Raw genomic sequence first — 16,474 nt, forward strand, 5'->3', positions numbered from 1 at the left:
CCTTAGTGGGAATGTTGGTGAAATTAGCATAATGTTCACTGATTGGTTTTCAGGGTAAATTTCCTGGATTTGATCACTGCAATATGGCATGATGTCAGATGGTAACATCAGGGGATTTTGCATAAAAGGAATATGGGAGCACTCTGTACTACGTTTGCCACTTTTCTCTAGGTAGAAAATTATGTCAAAATAAATTTTTTTTACAATGCATAAATTCTTGGGGCGCCTGGGTGGCTCACTCGGTTAAGCGTCCGACTTCAGCTCAGGTCATGATCTCACGGTCCGTGGGTTCGAGCCCCGCGTCGGGCTCTGTGCTGACAGCTCAGAGCCTGGAGCCTGTTTCGGATTCTGTGTCTCCCTCTCTCTCTGCCCCTCCCCTGCTCATACTCTGTCTCTCTCTGTCTCAAAAATAAATAAAAACATTACAATGCATAAATTCTTGAACTTGAAAAAAAAATGGACCAGTATGTCCCCAGTAGATTTTATTTGTTTTTTGTTTTGTCCCCAGTAGTTTTGATTAAACTCCCGACATAAGAATAAAACAGATTTAAAAAAGAAAGAATAAAATAGATACAAAACTTAAGGAAAAACCAATATAGCAGCTGAAGCCGTAAGTAAACTTCATTAGACAGGCTGCCAAAGTCTTCAAAAAAATTATTTTTAATGTTTATTTATTTTTGAGAGAGACAGAGACAGACAGCGTGAGTAGGGGAGGGGCAGAGAGAGAGGGAGACACAGAATCCAAAGCAGGCTCCAGGCTCCGAGCTGTCAGCACAGAGCCCGACGCGGGGCTCAAACTCAGGGACCGTGAGATCATGACCTGAGTCGAAGTTGGACGCTTAACAGACTGAGCCACCCAGGCTGCCAAAGTCTTATAGAGCACCTGTGCCCAGGGCTGCAGTGAGGTCATTTAGCTGTGTGGGCTTATTTCAGGGGATCGAATACAGAGAGAGTGAGATGCCTGGCCCAATCTTCCACCAGCTGCAAGAGACTCCTGAACCACTACGTCTTAAAAGGTACCCTTTAGGGGCACCTGGGTGGCTCAGTCAGTTGAGCATCCAACTTCGGCTCAGGTCACGATCCCATGGTTCGTGAGTTTGAACCCCATGTTGCATTGGGCTTGCTGCTTTCAGCATGGAGCTGGCTTTGGATCCTCTGTCCGTCTCTCTCTCTCTGCCCCTTCTAGACTTGTGCTGTCTCTCAAAAAAAAAAAAAAAAAAGATACCCTTTAGCTTCTGCTTAAATGACTCTGATAATGAGCTCATAACTCTCTTCTTCTGGATAATTATTTGATTCTGAGCCCAAGTGCTATTGATAGTGATGAGAAATTGGAATGAGCCCAAATTAATGGGGCTAAGTAATCCCAGCAATGAGGACGGTAGCACACTCAATGCATACAGCCATCGAAAGTGATAAGAACGTGCTTTTCTCACTGCACGGAAATGTGTACGCAGGAATCTTCGTGACAAGAGCAGAACAGAAGCAGTGTTTCACACTGATTACAGCTATGTTAAACCTAAGTGTGTACATTCACAGCGAGAGGCTAACTTGGAACAGTGCAAAGAGTTGTAGTTTCAAGATGCCTTGATTTTTAAAAAGTAGTATGTATAGGACGCTAAGTGAAACTTAGTGTCAGATTTAAGGGGAAAAACCCCCCACCCACCCTCCATTAAAGGGCTTGGGGATTCTCATTTCAAGATCGATTAAGAATGGCTGAATGGGGCGCTAGACTGGGAAGGATCCTAGAGCCTTGGCTCAGCACTACGGGAAAGAGTGATACGTTTGATTAATGATGTCTGCCGGGGAGGAAGGATTAGCATGCGAGTGTGCACCCCGGGTCCTTGCCATTTGTTCCTGAGACACTCCCAGCAACCAGTGTCACTTCTGTAGACATTCTGAAAAATGAGCTCTTGAAGGAAGCGTGTTCAGGGAGAGACCTCGTCTGTAGTTACGGGTGGTAGGATAGGGGGCGAGTCACTGGGATAGAAGACGGTACGCAATAAATACCATACGGGAAGGAAAGGCAAGGTCCTCCATAACAGGGGCCAGGTTGCGTGTAGGTGGGCACAGTGGGGAAGGCTTTGTGGCGTTTGTACTGGCTCTTGAAGGAGGAGGAGGTTTTGCAGGTGCAGATGCTTAGGAAGGCATCCCAGATAGACGGCACGGCATGGATAAAGGCATGGAGGTTGGCAAATAAGATCCTTGGGAGAAAGCCAGGTGGTCTCTTTGGCTGGAGAATAGAGCATGTGTAGGTTAGTGGTGGAAGATGAGCACGGAAATGGGAGGAAAGCACCAGACTCAGCGTGACCTCAAGGCCAGGGTGATGAGATTGGGTTTCATTCAGTTAGCCACAAGGGGCCTTTGATGAGTTTTGAGGCAGGTGGTGCTCAGAAGGAGATGAGACCAGAGGGTGCTGAGAAAGTGCCTCTGTCCTGGGAGATAATTGCTCTGAGAGGATGCCAGGTCCTGGATTTTGACAAGATCCCTTTGGAGCGCGTGCGTGTGTGTGAGGGGGGAATCACAGTGTTGGGATAATGGGGCGGGGGAGATAAACCACGTCCCATCAAGGACAACCCCTTGGATTCCAGCTACTGTTCAGCACTGCCTGAGCTCTCGACCAGGCATAGGGAGGTACAAGTGGCAGTCTCTGTCCTCTGGAAGCTTCTAGTCTAGGGGGAGAGGCAAACATATCCCAGGAAACAACTGCAACTGATCTGAGACAGTGTGAGATCCAGCACCAAGGGGAGAGCGTCAGCTGGATGTGCAGCATTTAGGGGCAGAAGAGAAACGCGGATGGAGCCACCGGGGCCAGGGGGCTTCTGTCCTGGGTAGAAAGAGGTGCCCTCCAATGCACATCCCTAGATGACTTCTAAGGAGTTCTCAGACTGTGGATCTCTGGCTCTGGAGGACAGAACTTGAAGGATGAGCAGAATTTGGACACATAGAAGGGAGAGCTTTCCACATATGGGAGGCTGGGTCTTCGGGGTTGAGACAGACACAGATGAGGACTTGGAATGTCTGAGGAGACTGGCTGAGCTGTCAAAGATCAGGTTGGGTAGGTAGGGGGTGCAGACCCCCCAGGGCCTGGCAGCCAAGAAGGGAGGCCTGGCTTGAAGCAGTGGGCCAGGGATGCTCAAAGGGATGTGGTGTGGCTGGGGTTGGGGGGAAGGTTAGCCTGGCAGGTGTCAGACTCCTGGGGTCCTACCAGATAAGGAAATGGTCCCTGGCGGCCCCATGCTGGGGAGTCTGGCAGGCCTCACAAGACTTAGGGGATCCCATAGGTTCTGGTGTATTCATAGGTTTTGTCAAGATTCCAATGAACCTATGCCTTTCTTTGGCCTGCTCTTCCAAATCTTCGGGTCCCCTGCTCTGGGGAAAACACTTCTTCATTCCCTTGTCTTCCTTCCATCTCGGACTCCTGGGGACCCTGGGGACTGCAGGGACACTATTAGGCAGGTGCATCCCATTCTGGGCCGGGCCTGGGAAGACCTCTAGTGCCCTCTTCCCCTCCCCCATCGTAGGACTAGGGGAGGCTCTGGGGCTCTGGCTGGACGGTGGATGCTGGTGGCCAAGGAGAAAACCTCCCACTGGCTGGGTCATGTCAGTGTCTGCAGGCCCGGTTGTGGCCTTTGGTGTGGGGCTTGAGGGCCTGACAAATGTGTTTGGGGCCCTGAGTGTGCGCTACAAGGGGGCATGGAGCGTTTTGACACGGGGATATTTTTCTACTCACCCCAAAGTGGGCGCTCTCTTGTGCCAGGCTGGTGCACACTGGGCCAGCTCCGGATCATCTCAGGCAATGAGAAACTTGTAGCCAGGAAGCAGGGAGGGCCAGCAGACGAGGGAGAGAGGCCTGGGTTGACTAGACTCAGGGGCAGAAAAGCAGCACATGACAGCCCTGGGGGACACAGGCATTTCAGGAGCGCTAAAGACAGGGGAAGTCTAATGGGGCCGGAGAAGAGAGACAATGAACAGAGGCAAGTTCTGGCTGTCACCTCCTCCTCTGCCTCTGCCCCAGGCCTCCCTTTGTTGCAAATCAGTACAAGTGGAACAGCCAGGGGCCAGTGTAATTTACATCAGGGGTGTGTCCCCAGCACCTGCTGAACCATGATGACAGTCTCTCCATTTGACCCCCTTTTGCTGCAAATAGCTCTGACCTCAGCCACTGGCATCTCAGCCCCAGCACCTGCTTTAGAGCTAAGGATATTGCCGTCATCGTCACCATCAACACCGCCCTCAATACCACATGGTCATTACCATCATCCCAGGTACCGACCCCATCATCCCCCAGTCAACCAAATTGCATCCCACGAGGTCTTGGGGGGTGCTGGAAACCAGGATTTGGCCAGACTTCCGAGTGCATCGTGTCCAGACCAGGGATGCTCAACAATTTTGCCCCTTAGGTGGACACTGGGCCATGCCCTGAGACATTTTTGTTTGTCACAACTAGGGTCCTGCTGGTGACATCCCGTGCATAGAGGTCAGGAATACTGCTAGACATCTACAGTGCACAGGACAGCTCCCCGCCCGCCCCTAAAAATTATATGTTCCAAAATGGCAATAGTGTTGAGGATGTGAAAACTTGCCCGTGGAGGCCCTACGGCCCTCAGTCTACCTGACTCTGGCCCTCACCCCAAAATGCGCACATCATGCCACTGTTCCTGGACAAGAAGAAATCCTCACCAGCCCATCTTATGGCAACTCTTATGCACACTTGTTTGGTGTCCTCTGCTTGTATTAAAAAGTGAAGAAGAAAGTGCTCTCTGGCCACCCTCCAGAAGGAAAACGCACAGAAACCACAGACACCCGGAGCACAGGGTGCACTCGGGATTGAGGTCACACTTTTGCCTAGGGCCGGGAGGCAGGGACTGGGCTCGATCCCGGGGGGTATAAAGGCAGAAGGAGTGCTCAGGGCCTTCCCTCCACTGCAACAGTCAACTTGGAGTGGCTCTCCCTCTGTGGCCAGCTGGGAACAAGAACCATGAAGTGGATGGTGGTGGCCTTGGCCAGCCTCCAGCTCTTGGAGGCCGCAGTGGTCAAGTGAGTCTGGGGCCTGGCTGTCGGAGCAGGTGTGGGTTGGGGCGTCCGAGGCAGAAGGGGCTACAACCTTTGCCCTCAGGAAACGTCTACAACTGAACCAAAGGAGAGTTTGTCCACTAGATGCCCAGCAAGCCTTTACAACAGACAGACACTGAGCATTCACAGTGAAGAAAGATAGGCTTCTTTACTGGTGTTACACCACTCAGAGAACGGGGCGTTAATGTTGAACGCAGGGTAGGGGGCTGAGAGTCGTGGGTTCTTCTGATGGGTCAGGGATCGGGTCAACTTCAGGACTGATTGACTTGTCTTTCCGGCCCTGGTCTGTCCGGTTTCATCAACTGTGACTGGGTGGTCATTCCCTTCCCTGGTCTGGATCTGCAAAACATCTCAGCAATTTGTGTGAGTGATGCTATCTCTGGTAACAAAAGCAGAGGCCGCACACCTTGTGATTGCGCGGGCTAATTCATTTCTTGTTCTCCTGGGCTTTGTTTTCATTGTCTTCAGCATCCTGGGGTTTTCCCCTGTAATCTTTAACTTGGGGCCACATGCCTTTCTGCAGACTTAATTCTGTTGGTGGTTGCACTTTTGGGCAAAGGGAAAAGCAGAAGCTCTTTCTCCTCTGATGAGAAAAGAAGGACCCGACACAGGGTAGTAAGGGTGACTGCTGTCCAAACAGACCCCGGATGGCAGGATTGCTTTCCTCCTGCAGAAAGGAACGATTATTTCTGGATAGGCAGACATTTGCTAAAAATTCCCTTAAGGCCCAAAATTTATAGCGCAGATGGCACAATCATTGAAGCAGAAACAGCGGTAAGGTGATGTCTGCATGCCAGGTAAGGTGTCAGAAGAAAGGGAGAAGGAGGCGTGGCGTCCAGGACCTCCAGAGCGCTCCTGGCCTGCACACTGCTTGCTATGTGACCCTTAAAGACTGATGCCTCCAGCTCCTCTGAGAAATCTGTTTGCAATATGCAAATTCTGTCGAGATGGTGAGCCAAGCAATCGTCAGTTTTCACAGCTCAATGTGAATGGCTGTAGCTAAGAATTTCGGAAGAATGAGGGGTCCTGACGGAATGGGGATTCAGATGGGGAAAGAAAAGAAAGAAGCAGCACTTCTGGAGTCTGGAACGAGCCTGGGTGGACCCACAGAGGCCCCTTATGTAATGACAGCAAGCTGGTCTTGGAGGAGGACAGCCAAGGGGATGGGGGCAGAAGCCCAGAACTCAGAAGTTCCAATTCCAGAGCTGATCTGGGCCCCAGACCACCCAGGCCAACTTCCGCATTGCCTGGTGTCTGAAGAAGAGCAGTGATGAGCCCCAGGCTAGGGGATTAGCAGTGTGGGCAGACCTGGGACCCTGTCTTCTGAGTCCCAGTCTAGTGCTGTCCCCTCTACCCATGCTCTGTCACATCAGCCGGGATCAGGTGCCTGAGGACCACCATAGCAGAGGATCTGGGGAGAGCTCTGCCATCTCTGAAATCTTTCTTATAAATGCACATATCCTGGGCTGCCTGGCTGGCGTACTCAGTAGAGCACGCAACTCTTGATCTCAGGGTCCTGAATTCAAGCCCTACGTTGCACGCAGAGCTTACATAAAAGAGAAAGCGTATATCCTGCCAAGGGTAATGGCCGAAGTCCCCTCCCCTTTCTGGGAAGGAATTTATGGGATACCTGAGAACAGAGGAGCCTTGAGATGAGATGTGGGCAGGCATGGGTGGAGGTATTTGTTTTCTGAATCTTGGAGCAAGTCCTGAGAAGATTTCTGAAAGAAGAGAGGGAGAGGCAAAGAGGGAGGCAGAGGGAGAAAGAGACAGAGGGATAAACCCAAAGAAAGAGACAGAGACAGAGACAGAGAGAAAGGGCCAGAGCTGGAGCCAGAGCAGATGGGCACACGGGACAGAGGAGCAGGGAGTCTGGGGCATGTGGCTGGAGATGGAGAGGCGGGTGGGTAGGGGGGAGAAGGGACTGGGACCATCAGAGGTGCTGTAGGAATGAGGGCGGCCCCGTCCTGACCCCAGTCCCTCTGCAGAGTCCCCCTGAGCAAACGAGAGTCCATCTGGGAGACCATGAAGGAGAAGGGCTTACTGGGGGAGTTCCTGAGGACCCCCAAGCACGACCCTGTGCAGAAGTACCACTTTGGCAACCTCAGTGCCGTCTACGAGCCCCTGGCCTTCCTGGATGTGAGTCCTGATGCCCTCCCTGGGGCTCCCTCTCTCTACCGGCAAAGTCTGAGGCCAGGCCCTGGGGGTGTGCTGCACCATCTACTTTGCACCCTCCCATAAAGCCCCTGGGGCCTGTCAGACGGGCCTGAAGGGCTCTGTGTTCTGGGAAAGTACGGGAGCTAGGCTCGGGCCTCTCCCTCTGGTGTGGGTTATAGGGCAGGGGCTCTGTCCATGGAGGTCTGGCTGGGCCTGAGGGTCCCTGGATCCCTGCAGAGCTAAGAGCCTGCCCCATGGCCCCCCCAGAGTCTCTACCTTGGTGAGATCAGCATTGGGACTCCTCCGCAGAACTTCCTTGTCCTTTTTGATACTGGTTCCTCCAGCCTGTGGGTGCCCTCTGTCCACTGCCAGAGCCAGGCCTGTGGTAAGTGCTGGGCTTGCAAGGACAGGTGGCCGGTGAGGGACTGTGAGACCGGGGCACTTCAATCCTGAGAGTCAGGAACTTGGCCAGGATCAAGGGGCGTGTGCAAGACAGAGAGGAGAAGAGGCCGGCCGTGGAGCTGGGTGATTACTTTGCCTTCCCTCTCACCCACACATGTGCAGAGGGTTCCTTCACCTGCTCCAGCCTGACCCTTCTGCTTGATCCAGCCCACTTCTCTCTGCTCCATTCTGTTCACTGCAGATAAGGCCATTCCCTCCCACCAGCATCTACAACATTCTTTCTCTTCCACTCTCTCCACTCTTCACAAAGTTCTCATTGAGAGTCTCCCTAGACACATGGGACAACAGTATAGGATGTGGTCCCTGTATTGTAGTTGTATTTCTTTTTTTTTTTAATGTTTTTATTTATTTATTTTGAGAGAGAGAGAGAGAGAGAGAGAGATCATGCATTCAGGGGAGGGGCAGAGAGAGAGGGAGGGAGAGGATCCTAAGCAGGCTCCACACTGTCAGAGCAGAGCCCGACCCCAGGCTTGATAGCACGAACTGTGAACTCATGACCTGAGCGAAAATCAAGAGCCGGATGCTCAACCAACTGAGCCACCCGGGCACCCCCTTGCAGTTATATTTCAAGACAGGCCAGGTTCCCCTCCTTAAGGCTGCCCTGGTCCCTGCCAGAGCTTTGGGGTGTGGGTCCTGACACTTTTTCTCCCAAGAATGCCTTGTTGGCCTTGTTCCTAATCTCTCAGCTTCCTGGTATGACCAGTTTCTTGATGGGGCGAGGGTGGGGGAGTGCGGGCATGCCCTGGGGTTCACCTGCTCCTACAGCTGATGGGGGTGGGGTGGGGATATAAAGGGAGCCAGGGAGGTGGAGAGGGATTCTATGCATCCTGCCCCGGAGGGTCACGGTCAAAGGGCACCCCAAGGGTCTGTAAATCAGAGGGGGCTTTGAGGCCAATGCTGGGAACCCCCTTGGCTGGCCACCCCTTGACTCCGTGGCCAGGGATGCTGAGGCCCCAGGATGTGAGCACAGGCTGGGACAGAGGTGGACCTCCCTCCCCCTGCCAGCCTGCCTCCCCAAACCCTCCCTCCCACTGCAGCCGGTCACTCCCACTTCAACTCCAACGCGTCCTCTACTTACTCCAGCAACGGGCAGATCTTCTCCGTGCGATACGGCAGTGGCGGCCTCCGCGGCATCTACGGCTATGACACTCTAAGGGTGAGCCACGTGGCAGGCTGCTCCCTGCCCCGGGACGTGGGGACTGTCCCTGGGGCTCTGAGCCGGGTTGGAACCTCACAGACCTCACCGTCTCATGGGAGGTCAGACGGAGATGCTGGAAAATATGGGAAAACTCCTAGTGCTTTACTGCGTACAGGCCGGGAAATCAGTACCCCCCCCCCCCCCCCCCGCCCAGGGCTCCTTCGTGCAGTCACCTGGCCCTCCCTGACTGCATCATGTGCCAGGCACCCAGGACACCTGGTCCTCTCCTTAAGAGGCTTAAAGCTGGGGGAAGATGAAGGGCGGGGGGGGGGGGGGGCAGCAGTGCTCAGTGAGGCCATTTGAGAGTGAAAGTGGTTCTTGTGAGACCTGTCAAGAAGACAAGGGGCAAAGGCGATGGAGGGATGCTCAAGGGAGCCTCTGCAGGGGGGAGGTTTGGGGGAGGTGGGTAGAGTTACACTTATCACCTCTCATCCCCCGCGCCCCCTCCAGGTCCAGAGCATCCAGGTTCCCAGCCAGCAGTTTGGCCTGAGTGAGCTTGAGCCAAGTCCCTATTTCCTCCATGCAAAGTTTGATGGCATCATGGGCCTGGCCTTCCCTTCCCTGGCAGAGGGTAGGACCACCACCCCCCTGCAGGGCATGCTGCGGGCAGGTGTCCTCTCCAGCCCAGTCTTCAGCTTCTACCTGGGCAGGTAAGAAACTGCTTGCGTGTCCTTAGTTCCCAGGCAACTCCCTCCATTTTCCCCCAGACCCTGGAAAAGGGTGAGGCTCAATGCTTTGGGGTTTGGAGGGCTCCCATCAGGGAATGGCTCCAGCTACTCCCGTGTCTAGCATTTTCTTCGGGCTTCTTAACATTGATTTTTGAGAGACAGAGTGAGACAGAGCACGAGTGGGGGAGTGGTAGAGAGAGAGTGGGGACGCAGAATCCGAAGGAGGCTCCAGGATCCGAGCTGTCCGCACAGAGCCAGACACGGGCCTCGAACTCACAGACCGCGGGATCATGACCTGAGCCGAAGTCGGCCGCCTAACTGACTGAGCTACCCAGGCGCCCCTTCTTCCTGGGCTTCTGAACTGTCCCTTACTCCACACCCTTTCCCCCATCCCTGCGTCTGTCCCCAGCCCACTCTGACTTTTCTTTGCATCTCTAGTCCAGGTCAGAATCTTTCCCTCTTCTGGGTGAACTTAGCTTTGAGTGTGGCTGCTGATTCTCGATACATCTTGGATTTACCTGCTGCCCAGAGCCTCCATTAGCTCATTGACTTCTGAGCCAATATTTTCTACCTGGACACTTCTTTTGTATAATAATCGATAGCCTCATCTCCTTTGATCTATTGTTCTAGCCACATTCTGGAGCCTTCTGGTCTACCTTCATCATTTGCCCCTGACAAGTTGTTTTCCTCACAACACACAAGCGATGGCCCAGGAGCCAGAGGGTGGGGGCAGGGGTGAGTGGCCTGGAATGGACTTTTCTTCTTTTCCTCTCCAGAGCTAGTCAGCCACCTTCTGGAGATAGTCAGCATCTGCTATCTGGGGTTTAATCGCTTGACTCTGACTTTCAACATTACTCTGTTTCTAATGTTGTGGACTTTAACTCTCTACCTCTGATTACAATTAGCTTTGAGTTTAGCCCTTAGGAACTCTGTCCAATTCCACACTCAGGTTCAACCACCAGGGGAGGCTGAAACACACACGAAAAATCCTCCCTTCCTCTCTGCCAAGGACCTATCTCCCTCCGGTCCCAGTAGAAAAATGACAAGTGGGGCTCAGTGTCAGGCTCCCACTGACATATGACACCAAGCAGCAAGAAGCGGAAGGGACAGGAGAAGGGCATGTGGGGTGGGGGGGAGGGGGGTGCACAGGGAACCTATACAACCGGTGGCTTTCCCTGAAGCAGGGCCTTGTGGGGCAGCGGTATCTGGAACCTGAGGCATGGGAATGCTGAGGGGCTCAGCTTGGAGCTATAGTCAAAAAGGGGGACAAAAATCCCTTCCCTCAGGCTTCCACAGTGTGAGGGTTAGACACAGCATGGGGAGTCCCATTGTGATGGGCAGACACAGCCCTGCCTTCGGGGAGTCTGATGGGGGAGACAGAGCCAATCTCAGGGAGCCCCAGTCTGAGGGAAGAGACACAGCCATGCTGTCAGGGAGCCCTAATCTGAGGGGGAGACACAGACCCACCTCGGGGACCCCCCCCCCCACAGCCTGCAGCCAGGGCAGGACCTCTATTTCCCTCTGAGAGTGATTACTCAGTAGGAAATCTTTTCCATAGTCATTCCCTGACTCACTCTTCTCTTTGCCTTCTGCAGACAGATGAACCCTCAGAAAGGAGCAGTTCTCATATTCGGGGGGATCGACCACAGCCTGCACAGGGGTCCGATCTACTGGGCCCCCGTCACCCAGGAGCGCTACTGGCAGATTGGCTTTGAGGAGTGAGTCTATGGTGGGGTCCCAGGCATGTGGGCAGGCTTTGAGGCATTTCATATCACACACACACACACACACATACACACACACACACACACACACACACAAATACACAGAGATGGACACACACAGGAAGGTACTGCTGGCAGGTGGGGATAGAGGACCTCTGAGGCCTGTCCCCACAAAGCTACAGCTGTCCTCTGCTGGAGATCGAAGGTCCAGCTCAGCCTGGAAAAACGGGGTGGGGTGGGGACGACATACAGGGTAGGTCTTAGAATTCCAAACATAGACCCTGTGGTCCAACACTATGTGCTTAGAGATTAGAAACTGGGATGTATGTGGGGGGATCAATGTGCTCAACGTACTCACAAAGAATCAGTGACCCCGGCTTTCAGTGTTTCTAGAACCTTCCTTGGAACTGGTAAGAAAGACATTCCATGACCCGTTAGGTGGCTTTGGGTAGAGTCTGGTACGGTGTAAGTCAGGGGGATGGCTGGATTGATCTCTGCAGAGTCCTACTTTTCTGAGGTGCACCTTGATTCTACGGCTGTAGCTGTCTGTCCCTCAGTGGTGGGGAAAGCCCACTTCCCAGCTGCCCTGAGCTGGGGGTGCTGAGGGGGTTCATCTCTTCACCTTCAGGTTCCTCATTGGTGGCCATGCCACCGGCTGGTGCTCCCAGGGCTGCGAGGCCATCGTGGACACAGGCACATCTCTGCTCACGGTTCCCCAGCAGTACCTGAGTTACCTTCTGCAGGCTACAGGGGCCCAGGCGGACCAGTATGGACAGGTGCGTCTGGTGGAGACATCCCCCTTCTTTTAGAGAGACCCTCCAGGAGGCATTTATGATCCTCCTCCGGCACAGGAACAGCCCGACTCTTGGCCTCCATGCTTCTAGCTGCCCCGAAGCACTGGAGGTGGGGGGCTCTGGGATGCCTGGGGCTGTGGGCCCGGAGGCGGATTCAGGGGCGGCTGGCACCTTGTCCTGAGGGGACATGGGGAGGTTACTACTCAGCAAAATTTCCTTGGAGCTTCAGCCCCTCAGAGGAAACTGGTTCAACACTTGCCAGGCTTGGGAGTAAGAGCAAGAGAGCTGGAATGTGGGGCCGAGTGGGGGAGGAGGGCCGGGGTGGCTGAGGTGGGGCTGGCAGGTCCTCTGATGTGGACGATGAGACCCTTGGGCTCTGTTCCTCTCTGCAGTTTATGGTGGACTGTAACAACGTCCAGAGCCTGCCCACCTTGACCTTCCGCATCAATCGTGTGCAGTTCTGCCTGCCATATTCCTCGTACCTCTTCAGAGTAAGTCTGCAGGGATGTGACTGGGCGTGAGGAGGGGTTGGGAGCCGGAAGCGCTGGGTCTCCTCACCACGTGCCATTTCCCAGCTCCTGGCAATGCTGCCTCACGTTGTCCACCCACCGATTCCAAACCCCTTCTCGGGCACGAGGCTGTGACACAGAAGAGTGTCATCTGTTATTCATTATTATTATTAATCAGTGTGGAGGGGCACTGGGTTGTTTGTGGCGCACTAGCTAGGGTCAGCCCTGTTTGCCTACGCTGTCCCGCCGGAATGTCACAGCATTCAAGGAGGCAGGCGCTAATTTCTATTTTACAAGTGAAAACTTGGAGGTTCAGAGAGGGTAAGACACTGACACAAGGCTCCACAGCCAGTCAGCGTGAAGCTAGGTTTGGCAGCCACGTTGGGCTGGCTTCAAGGCTTTGCCAACCAGGCTGACCTACTCCAAATGGGGAGCAAAAGAGAGGCGGAGGGGAACCTGGGGAGAGGAGACTATAGATGGTTACCGCAGCGTGCATTTACCCATTCCAGACCTCTCTCCCACCGCCCCAGCTCTGGGGGCTCAGTTGGCCTGTGAGCCCTCAAGGGCAGAATGTCTGGCTCACTCATTTCTGTGTTTGTGCTCCCGGCCTGGGGCTCAGGGCTGAGCAGGGCTCTGTCCATGCATGAGTGAATGTGTGCTACCCTTCTGTGCAGGGAAATGACATTTGTGCCATTAGAGTCCAGGCCACCTACCTGCCCTCTAGCAGTGGCCAGCCCCTGTGGATCCTCGGAGACGTCTTCCTCAGGTCCTACTATTCCATCTTCGACATTGGCAACAAGAGGGTGGGCTTTGCCGTTGCCGCCTAGACTGAGTGCCTGGACGCCTGGGCTCCCTTCTTCCTCTAGATCCCCCACCCCAAGCTTCTCTGTGTGCTTCTTCTCTGGACTCAGCCTTCTTTTTCTAGATTTTGGGTTTTCTCTCACAATAAATAGTTCTTTTCCATGTTGGCCAGCGTGTTGTTTTTAGAGGGCAGTTGTGGCCTGCAAGGCAGCTCCTATCACAAGAATGGGGGGGAAGAGTGGGAGTCAGGCGTAGATTTGCCTCTACTGGACCATGTTCTCCCTGAGCGGCTAGGAGGTTTGTGGTGGCCGGGGGTGGGAGGGGGGAGGAGGGTTACTGAGATTCTAAGAGGGATGGGGCATGAGGTAGGGCTCGGGGAATGGTCCCTCTACCCCTCAGAGCTTGGAGTCTCTTCACAGCTTGTCTCTGGAGAGAGAAGACAGTGGTAGTTGACATTGAAGCAGGGCATTCCTTTGTGATGGGTCAAGGGGCCTTACCCCAACCACCCAAAATGCTCCGCTGACTTAATTGACCGAATGACCACCAGAATCACCCCAGGCAAGTTTTCTAGCACTGTGACTGGGGTTTCCAATGCATCCTACACCTAGGCCTTTGGCTCCTCACCTGTGATCAGGTTTGCACTGGGAATTTCTGAGAGATGCTGGATGCCTGTGTGCACTCGTGGCAATCATGGGTCCTTCCGGGAGGAGGGTGATGCTACCAGAACCTGTTTCCAAGAGGGCGTCAGAAGGTCTGGGTTGAGTGAAACTGATCATATTTACACCTAGACCCTTACGCCCCAAGGGTCTGTTTGAAGAAGGGCTGGCCCTTAATTGTGGACAAGAGCAATAGCTACTTGGAATCACCGGGAAATCAAGCCCATTTGTTGTAACGAAGTGAACAAGAGATGTTTTCTCCCTCTAGATTTCATTCCTGTTCTCCTTAGGAGCCACCCGCCAAAGACCCACAGATCTGGGGCTACGTGGTACTGGGCAGAGGAGGAAGTGGGGAAAGCAGAGAAGGGTAGCTCAGAGCTATGTAACTTCCAACAGGGGAATGATATGAAGCAGATCTGAAAAATGTTTCCCTGTAGCATGGTGGTGGGGGTCACCAGCCAGGTAGGACTGATGAGGCTTGAGGAGGGGTATAATTGGAAAACTCACAATGGGAGGGAGGGAGGCTCCTTGGACATCTTTTTCCATGCTGTCCTTGATCAGCCTGACCCCAGCCTTGTCCCTTATGTTCAGGTGCAGGGGTGAAAGCACGAGATCCAAGTCTGGCATTCCACTCCCAAACATGAGGGAAACTGAGGTTTGCCATGCAGTAGTTTCTATAGCAACAGCACACTATCTCGGACCCTATATCCTTCCTAGACTCCAGGCAAGACAGCCTCCTGCAGGCCTCTCCTTGGAGTCAGAGAGGCCACAGGGTGTACATAGGGAGCTGGAGTGCGTGGCATCACTGACTAAGAAGAGAAAAAAACTTGCAAAAGGGGCAGAAACGAAGTGCGACATAAGTTCCAAGTTAAATGCCAAGTCCCCCGTACCCAGGCCAGGGCCCGCAGAGTGGGACTACAAATCCCGGCGTGCCTGGCAGAACCGACGGGAGGGACTACATTTCCCCGCGGGCGCCGCGGTAGGCCCTCGAGGGGCGGAGCAGGGCGGGGCGGGACCGCGGGGGGCGTGTGCTGCCCTCTGCCGGGCGCGGCGGGAAGTGGGTGCGGATTGACAGTGGGAGCCCTGGCGCCGGGCGCGGGGCTCGGTGACAGCGGAGGCGGCGGCCGCGGGCTGGACATAGGGAGCGGCGGCGGCGCCGACGGCAGCGTGAAAGGGCGGGCAGGGCGGGCCTTCCCGGTGGCGCGGAGCCGGAGGAGTCCGGGAGGGGGCGGCAGGCGCAGCTCGCGGGCCGGACACCTGAACTTGGGACAAGTTGCCGGAGCCGCGGGGGACAGGCGGCGGACGGATTGACCTTCAGAGATAGGTGAGAGGGACCGAGGGCCAAAGGGTGAGCGGAAGGCTGGGAACCCCGGACCCAGGCTCCCCCGCCCTGATTCTGTGGGTCCGGGAGACAGGTGGGTGGATGGGGGTGCCGGCTGAAGAGGGGACAGGGAGTGTGTGCGCCGCCCCGCCACCCGCCCCGCTGTCAGTCTAGCCCGAGACGTTGGGCACATGGCCGGAGCGGCGCTGCCCGCCGAGCCCAGGAACTCCTCCGGCCCCTCACTGCAGGCCCGGGCCGGGGGCGGCTTCTCTGCGACCTTATGTAACCAGGCGGGAGGGGCCGGGGCGGGCATGGGCCTTCCCGGCTCCGGAGCTGGGAGTCGAAGGGGCGGGAGGCGTGGGAGTGAACTTGCAACAAGTTTGAGGGACGTGTGGGCCTTGCGCCTACTCCTTCTCCACCGGAGGCGGTTGGGGCGGGTGGTACGGGGGACGGCGCCGGAGGCCCGGGAGGTGTGCGGGGGCCGAGTCTGGCCCGGCCAGGCCCAACCTGGATGGTCCGGGGGAGTGGGAGGGCCGGGGCGGCGCCACGCCCCCGGGCTGGAGGGGGGCGGGTGGAAGTACCATCCTCCCCACCCCCCTTCCCGTCCCTTCTTCTCCCTCGGTGTCTTGAAGAAGCCGCCGCTGCCCGCGTCCCCTGGTATCCCTGAGCTCTGTCTTCTTCTCCTCCTTGCATTATTCCCCGACCTGTGGGAGCCCCAAGCGCAGAGCTCGCCCTCCGCGCGCCCCTCTTTTTACTTTCCCGGGAGCTCCCGGCCATCTGCCCGTCCCCGAGTACCCCCCACCTTCTAGGTCCCGAATCCCGGAAAACACGCCCCCTTCCCCTTATTCCCTTAGTTCGCACCGCCCAACCCCATGCTGCCCCGCCCCCTAAGTCCGCGCTCAGTCTTCTCCCCACCTCCCCGAACCCGGGTCAGCTACGCGGGCGCCGCGCGTGCACTTCCCTCCTTGTAGGGAGGGGGTTGATGTCAGCTCCGTTCCCGCCCCTTGGCCCCTTCTCGGCCAGGGGTTCTGGCTTCACGCACGGCTGCCCCGAGCTGCTCCGGTTTGCGCGAGCAGGTTCGCGCCGCAGCCGCCTGGCGTGCCCCAGCCCC

At 55.4% G+C, this 16,474-nt stretch overlaps 2 protein-coding genes and 1 long non-coding RNA gene across 4 annotated transcripts in view; 2 read left to right on the top strand and 1 right to left on the bottom strand.

Moving 5' to 3' along the window:
* Positions 1–4,978: 4,978 nt before the first annotated feature.
* PGC (progastricsin) lies at positions 4,979–13,428 on the top strand. Its single transcript, XM_015071270.3, has 9 exons — positions 4,979–5,037; positions 7,062–7,212; positions 7,498–7,615; positions 8,730–8,848; positions 9,341–9,540; positions 11,154–11,276; positions 11,911–12,058; positions 12,469–12,567; positions 13,260–13,428. Exons 1-9 carry the CDS (start codon positions 4,979–4,981, stop codon positions 13,410–13,412), a joined length of 1,170 nt encoding a protein of 389 aa, XP_014926756.1. The 3' UTR covers positions 13,413–13,428.
* LOC113598868 (uncharacterized) lies at positions 5,704–16,330 on the bottom strand. The gene is made up of 6 exons (XR_003419624.2): positions 14,011–16,330; positions 13,299–13,812; positions 12,559–12,714; positions 8,771–8,963; positions 7,507–7,960; positions 5,704–5,740 (listed from the first exon to the last, which is right to left on the bottom strand). It is a non-coding gene; the product is annotated as an uncharacterized LOC113598868 (long non-coding RNA).
* The window catches only part of TFEB (transcription factor EB), a 54,302-nt gene continuing 52,948 nt past the window's right edge, over positions 15,121–16,474 (top strand). The window contains exon 1 of one of the 2 annotated variants that reach the window (XM_027057785.2): positions 15,121–15,366. The gene's annotated coding sequence lies outside the window, so the exon portion shown is untranslated. The remainder of the gene's footprint in view (positions 15,367–16,474) is intronic. The other variant, XM_027057787.2, reaches the window with a different exon arrangement.

This window comes from Acinonyx jubatus, chromosome B2 (genome assembly GCF_027475565.1).
Source record: "Acinonyx jubatus isolate Ajub_Pintada_27869175 chromosome B2, VMU_Ajub_asm_v1.0, whole genome shotgun sequence".
NCBI classification, from domain to species: domain Eukaryota; kingdom Metazoa; phylum Chordata; class Mammalia; order Carnivora; family Felidae; genus Acinonyx; species Acinonyx jubatus.

Bases quoted from the DNA above. Each gene is read 5' to 3' on its own strand.
- PGC (XM_015071270.3), top strand. From the start codon at position 4,979: ATGAAGTGGATGGTGGTGGCCTTGGCCAGCCTCCAGCTCTTGGAGGCC. The intron at 5,038-7,061 runs GTGAGTCTGGGG...GTCCCTCTGCAG, and splicing joins TTGGAGGCCGCAGTGGTCAA to AGTCCCCCTGAGCAAACGAG. The intron at 9,541-11,153 runs GTAAGAAACTGC...TGCCTTCTGCAG, and splicing joins TTCAGCTTCTACCTGGGCAG to ACAGATGAACCCTCAGAAAG.